This window comes from Aptenodytes patagonicus, chromosome 23 (assembly GCF_965638725.1).
Source record: "Aptenodytes patagonicus chromosome 23, bAptPat1.pri.cur, whole genome shotgun sequence".
In the NCBI taxonomy this organism is placed as follows: domain Eukaryota; kingdom Metazoa; phylum Chordata; class Aves; order Sphenisciformes; family Spheniscidae; genus Aptenodytes; species Aptenodytes patagonicus.
Window position 1 is genome coordinate 7,041,524 of NC_134971.1, and position 7,179 is coordinate 7,048,702.

General features: G+C 50.1%; 1 protein-coding gene across 7 annotated transcripts in view; it reads left to right on the forward strand.

Moving 5' to 3' along the window:
* Positions 1-3,540, forward strand: part of ARHGAP32 (Rho GTPase activating protein 32) — a 256,290-nt gene extending 252,750 nt beyond the window's left edge. For all 7 annotated transcript variants that reach the window (XM_076358639.1, XM_076358640.1, XM_076358637.1 and 4 more), the window contains one exon: positions 989-3,540. In XM_076358639.1, coding sequence (XP_076214754.1) covers positions 989-3,244 — 2,256 coding nt within the window. In that variant the 3' untranslated portion in view covers positions 3,245-3,540. The remainder of the gene's footprint in view (positions 1-988) is intronic.
* The last annotated feature ends 3,639 nt before the right edge of the window (positions 3,541-7,179 follow it).

Sequence of the window (7,179 nt, forward strand, 5' to 3'; positions counted from 1 at the left end):
TGTGCCCCCCAGCCTTGCACGTATTTGCAAGCGTAGCTTCCGCGCACAGCTCATCTGTAATTGTCGGAGGCTGAGCTCTGGGAGAGTTGGTCCAAGCCCAAATGGCAAGAGGCAGGGGACTCACAGGTTACCGGAAATTACGCGTGTACGACAGACACAGCCTTACAGGAAAGCAGCGCAGAATTTCCTCAGTGAACACAAGGGAGCATCCCGATAGACCTGCTCTCCTTGGTTTTAAGGAAAAAAGCATCCGCTGGGGTGATCGATACAGGGAATGCTAGTTTAGAAGTGCTCAGAAACAAGTCAGAATTTCTGCATCCTTTCTTCACTGAGGCTGACAATATCCTCTTCCAACATCCTCTTCAGTAAAGCAGGTCAGATTCCTGGTGCGAGTTAGACATGGAAGCGTTCACTCAGAAATCCAAACTACCTGCTGCCCGTGAAACATGCACACCTGCAGCCTGTCTTAAGCACTGTAGCCACATTTAAGGAAGGGATTTCTGCTGTATTACACTACTTGATCTGCTCAGGAGGGCGCGAGGAGTTTAAATCCAGGTACATTTTCATTAAGACAAGTACATTTATGAGCAGACCACCTAACAAAACACTGTGGGCCACTGCGTAAAAGTTTTAACCTGTTGCTCTGAAGAGACAGCCACCTCCTCCCCTTTCTCCAGTTTGACAGTTGCAGAGAGAGCCCTCACGAGCCCCTCTGCTGCCATTTGTGACAGGTCCTGAAATCTGTCAGAGGCACCACGCTGCCTTTGCTGCAAAAGGGAACCCACACATCTCTTCTACAGCGAGCAGCACTAGCTGTAGAAAGCTACACTAGCACTAGAAACCAGGCACAGGAAAAAAAAAAAGAAAAATTCACATTGAACTAATCTGTACAAGTGTCTGTGATATTTTAACTACAGATTTGGGGGGGGGGGGGGGGGGGGGGGGGGAAGATGCTTGCCTCTAACTTCTACTGGTTTCTTCCCTGTAGGTTTGGGGCGCAATTGCACCTGAAAAGCCACCTGAGCCTGCTGCTGTTTTTGTCCCAGAAAGCAGTTCTACCATCCGCTGCTCTTCCTCCGCGCCCACGGGCCACCAGAGCCATTTGGAAAAGCCTTTGGAAAAGACTACGAGGGCTCCCCCGCTGCACCTGCGGTCCGAGTCTGTCCCTACTCACTCCTCCTACAGCTTTACACCCCCTGTCCCACCTGTGAGAACGCTGGAGAGCAAAATTGCTGCTGCCATGCACTCGAACAACACGGATGCCATCAACAACTCCAATTATCATGCCTTCCTGTCTTCCTCCATGCTGGCCTCCTCTGTGGAGGAAGCCCTGCTGCCACCACCACCACCTCCCCCACCCAAGCATGCTTCCCTGCAGTCTGTGTACGTGCCGCATCCCAAGCCAGAGAGCATCCCCGAGCCCTCTGGGCCAGACAACTACCTGCACCACAAGCCAGCTTCCGTCCATCAGTACAGGCCCGAGAGCGTTCCTCCTCACATCTCCTACCACAGCAAGCCTGACCAGCACCAAGCCTACCCTCCTCGGTCAGAGACACCCACTTCTGCGGGCACTCGCTACAACACCTACACAAACCAAGGGAAGAGCACCTCAGCTCCCCACTCCAAGCCTCGCAGCCGGACAGAGTTTGTGTCCTCCGTGAGCCCAACGGGCCTGCGTAACGCCAGCTATGCCGAGGATGCTCCACCCTACCCCACTATCCGAAGGGTTCAGTCACTGCACGTCCCCACCCCTGCTGCCTCCGCCATCCGCTCCGTCCCCATTTCACGGACCGAGGTACCTCCGGACGACGAGCCAGTGTACTGCCCGCGGCCCCTCTATCAGTACAAGCCATATCAGCCCCACTCCGACTACCACGTAACTCAGCTGCAGCCTTACTTTGAGAACGGGCGGGTACATTACCGGTACAGTCCTTATTCCAGCTCTTCTGGATCCTCTTATTACACCACTGCTGATGGGAGCTTTTACGACCTGGACCCCTACAGCACTGTGCGGGTCAGGCCTTTCCACCCCCTGCCCAGCCGAGACTTTGCATCGTACGCCTCCCGGCTGCAAAGCAAAGGCCTGTACCGCTATCCCAGCTTGTCTGCCTACCCTCAGGGTGGCCTCATCAGCCACCTGGCAGGCAAAGAGCACAGCTTCATCAGCAGAGATGTGCCTCCTGCCCCGGACATCAAGCACATGTACATGTCGTGGGACCTTGAGGACATGGAGAAGTACCGCATGCAGTCTATTCGCCGGGAGAGCCGCACGCGCCAGAAGATGAAAGGGCCAGTGATGTCCCAGTATGATAACGTGGCCCCGCTGCTGCAGGAGGAGCTGGGAGGACTGGATGTGATTCACTTGCGCAGCAAATCAGATCCTGGGAAAACTGGCCTCCTCACCGTGGCAGAAGGGAAAGAGGGGAGGTACCCGGCCAAAGCAGCTACGCCCGAGGGGGATGAACGTTACTACATGCAGCACCCTGAGCCAGAGCTGGACAGAGCCCACTACCATGGAGCCTATGGGAACGGGCAGTCAGAAAAGCCGTCCCTTCCCCAGAAGCAGAGCAGCATCCGGAACAGGAAGCTGCATGAGCCGGGCTGCAACACAAACGAACACAGGACGCACTTGCAGCAGGAAGCAAGCCATAGGCAGCCTTCCGAATCCAAAAATGGGCCCCCTTATCCCGACTACAGGCCCAAAGGTGGCCCAGAGCCCTCCGAGCCCATCAGTTACCAGCACTCAGGCGGGAAGTACATCCCGGCGAACCAGGAGACCCTGAGACTGAACCACAAGGAGGTGAGGTTACCAGAGGACAGGCCAGATTTAGAGAGGTCCCGAGCCAGGCCGACCACATCCATGGAGAAACACTCCAGAGACTGCTATAAAGAGGAGGAGCATGCCGCCTCTCCCATGGCGCCACCGCCCAAGCCCGAACGGAGCCACAGCCTCAGAATGCAACACCCCGAAACCATGGAGAGGGACTCTGCCCTCCTCTACCCATACCAAACCCTTGGGAAACGCCAAAGCACTATGACTGTGGTGTCCCAGTATGATAATTTGGAGGATTTCCATACCATGCCTCAGCACCAAAGAGGGGGCTATGTTGGAGGAGGGGGGTTTGTGCCCCCCAGTTTTACCCACGTGCACAGTAGAACTTACGCCACGGCCCTTGGCCAGGGAGCCTTCCTCCCGACGGAGCTGTGTTTGCAGAGGCCTGAAACAGAGGTCCATGTTGAGTGAGCTGGTGTGGGGGGAAGGAGGGATAGAGTCTAAGCAGCCTCTGCTGGACAGCGGACTGTTTTATTTTTTCAGTGATGGAAAAAAAAAACCCAACCCTGCCCCAATGAGCAAAGCAAACCCACCTTCAGCCCCACCCCTACCAGCCCACCACTCACTGTTTTTATGTAGTAGAGATATAGCTTTTTCATGTAGTTTTGAGACAACTGGAACGATAGGGCAGGCTGTTGGCACACAGACGTTGCCAGAGAGGCCGGGCAGAGCTGAAAGAGATGCTGTTGGGGCAGGGGGTGGGAAGGGAGAGTTTTTCCTTCCCTGGATTTGACATTGACAGTTACCACCGCTTCCTCACCACGCCTCCATGGTCCTGTGCATGATGGCCTGTGCATGCAGCTGTTCTCCCTGTGAGCCCCGTGTGTAGTAAGTTGCCCATCCCACTGCTAGCTTCCAAGAAAGGGTCTCCATGACAGGCCTTGGAAGAACCACTGTTCTGCCCCCTCTGAGGTTACGCAGCAACAGTGGGCTAAAAGCTGGGCGGGGGGGGGAAAGACTTCCCAATTATTTTCTTCTTGATAAATGCCGAGGTCCTGCCTCTCCCTTTAAAATTACTGCTTAGGCATAGTGGATCCACTTCAATTGCTTTAAAGTGGGTGGGAGGCTGTTTTGACTTCAAGCCTGCGAAATAGGCTCTGAAGCAAGTTCAAAATACAATGCACTTTTTAAATTGCTTGCTTAACAAGCTGCTTCTGACTACAAGAAATCAAATTACTTTAAATTTCTCTATTGTAAGCAGAGGCCAGCTGTGGAAGCCAAGTAGGGCAGGTTTGCATTTCAAGTACACCAAACCATACACACACAGTTGGGAACAGCACACCCATTTCATGCCAATTCCTCTTTACTGCTAGGCTATCTACAGTCCAGATGATTTAATACCATGTTGTGGCTGGCCAGACAGTATCATCTCTCTACAAAAAAAAATTTACTATAAAAATAAAAAAAATCTATAGCATTATGTCCAGCTTGCAAATTGGAGCCCAACTTCCCAGCTGGGAATGACTGTGTAAGTGCCGAGTTACCTGCATGACCAGCTATTTGCCCTGGGCCAGTTCCTGCAGCTCTTAGATCAGGGAATGCTCCTATTGACCTAAAACTGAAGGTCTACAGGACACGGCTTTCTGTAACCCTTAAGTTTTGTGTTGGCAAGGGGATTCCTGTGAAGTCGTGGCACATACAGAGTAGTTATGTGCTGTCTGTGCGCTGTGAAATAGTATTGCCTCCCGCATCGCAAGCGTAGCTCATACCAGTATTCAGTTAGCAGTAGGGACAGAAGGCCAGTGCACTCTCTATAATACACTAATAATGTTGTCCTAGGTATTGAAAAGCTTTCCGTATTGTAAAAGCAGCCAGGCAGCATCTCGCGTGCAGCCTCTCAGACTTCCCAGGACTCACTACAACCCCACCTTATAAAAGCACATCCATTTCATTAGGCAGGGCTTGCAAGCAATACTGAGATTTAGGAGTTTTTAAATGTTCACTGATAAATTCCAAGGCCATTCCTGTTCTGTGTGGTTGAAGAACTTCTCTACCCATTTTGAATCTCTAATGTTTTATTAAAAACCTGGAGGTCCTGCAGTTAGCACACAGCTGCGAAAGTTAGAGGGAATTTAAATGTTTTTTTGAACAAAAAAGTTTCATGGCTATTTTGGGGCTTTTAAACCATAAGGAAAACCTGCTTCTAGTAGCTAACTAGTCTTTAGCTGTTTGCTTCTTTTAATCTTGTAGCCTTGTCGGGCTGTTTCAGTAACACTACCTTATGGTCCTATCTCATTGTGCAATGCTCTTGTTTTAAGCATTTTGTTTAGAAGGATTGTTCTTACATGTTATGGAAATAAATCTGGCAGTCAGGAAAAAAAAAAAAAGAGAAAAAAAGCAGCACTGTGATCCAGGTTACTGCAATCTCCGTGTGAGTAATTACCAGGTAGAGGGGTTGTGAGGGAATGCTTTTTGTAATGGTTTTCTTTTAAGGAAAACTAACAAAAATATATAGAAAGGGGCCATTAGGTGAGCCACGCTGTGGGCCACCCTGTCTACATTGCTAGCTCACTCCCTAGGAAAGGCTGACTTGTCCAGATTCCTCGGTGCAAGCTCACCAAGGGAGCCCAGTTTAAGTATGCGCTCTCTCAATAGAGGCATGCATTGTGTTCAGACTAGTGCCAGTCCTCAACAGTTGTAGCACAGTCTCCCCACAGCTGCCAGTTACCTGCCAAGGTCTCCAGTTGAAGCAGGGACAATGTGTTTGGTTCAGGCTATTTGGGATTCAGGTAATGAGAGCTGTAGGTCCAACCTCTCTCTCTCTCTCTCTCTCTCTATGAAAGCCTTAACTCCCCACTCCTGCCCCCCCCGCAGCAACTCTCCTAACCTCCGTTTTGGCCTTATGTTAACCAGGACTATCCTTCTACTATGAGGGGGCTGAATCCAGCTCCCACTAATTGTAAATGCCTCTCTGGATTTTCCTGCTCAAAGCCACTGTCTCCCTCTAGAGATCAAGTGCCATCCCTGGACAACTTCTGTTCCTTACAGTCTTGTGCTACTACTGCCTGAGCCTGGGCTCTTCAGCTCACTGCATTGTATGAAGTGCCAGGTGCCAAGCACCCTCTCATCCCCTGGGAAACAAAAGCTTTCAGCACCTTTCAAAAAGAGCTTCTAGAAGTGCACACCCATACACCTAGGTGGCTGCTACAAACAGCCTTCCCCTTGAGAACGAGAAGGTCTCCATTAAAAAGAGACACACAGCAGAAAACTTAATACCCAGCGTCCTCCCATCCCTCTGCACACAGCCACGTCAGTGTGTACTTCAAGGGCTGGAAGCTCTCAGCAAACCGAAAATAACTTCTGTACACCAGTGCTGAGCCACAAGTACAGCAAAGAAAAAAAAAAAAAAGCAAGGTTAAGGCACCAGCTTCGCCCCAATGAGCACCTTTCTTTTGGCGTTGCTACTGCCCATGGCTTAAACATCTAGTACGATTCAGCAGTCACCCCCGCATCCGCCCCACGCAAAGCCATATAGCGAACTATGCAGTTCTGCTCTTGCAGTGTGGTTAATCTGATGGTCCTTAAGAGTTCTGCATCCTCATTAATCGATTCACAATGAAGTCAAAACATCCAGCTATATCTTTCAAAAAATCATAGCTGAGATTAAAAAAGGCATTGTGCATCAGAGCAAGGAGGGGGGGGTTACACCAGATGTCTAAGGTGGATGATCTGGAGCTAAGTCAGTAGTTCAGTTCTTGGCATCCTAGCAGAGAAATGGGAGAGAGCATGAGGACAGCAACGCAAATAATACTCTATTGCAAGTCCAGTTCTGCTCAGATGAAGTAATTTATTGCCTAACCTTATCTCCAGTAAGATGACAAGCAGCTATGTTCTTCAGCAATTCCCTTATACTTGCCACAAGCTGTCTGCATCTTAAATTGCCACTTCTTAAGTTTTCAGCCGAGTTTCTCCCTAGTGCAGGCAAGAGTTAGGGTCCAGTAGTGTACTCCAACTCTGGATTTCTACCTCTGCTTTGGAGTGAAATGTGCGACCCATAGGGGACCTTCCCTGGCAAAGGGGGAGTGCAGGTGTTAGGTGAGTAAGGAGGACCTAGCCCCTATTAAGTCTTAAGGAAAGCATTAATTTTTTATTTTAAGAGTCTTATCAGGTGAAATCTATATGCATATATGACAAAACACCCACAACTTTGTGCCTATGTCTTTCCAGAGATCCTCATTTTATGCTCATCATTTGAAGGGGGGGCAGTAAGGATTGCACAGTGGTAGTAAGTTGCTACCAAAACCAACTTGAAAACATACTGTTCTTCTTTAACCCCAGAAAGGGACAGAACCTCGTGTGTACTCTGCCATTCATCAGTACGTTGACAGGGCATTGACTGAAGTGAT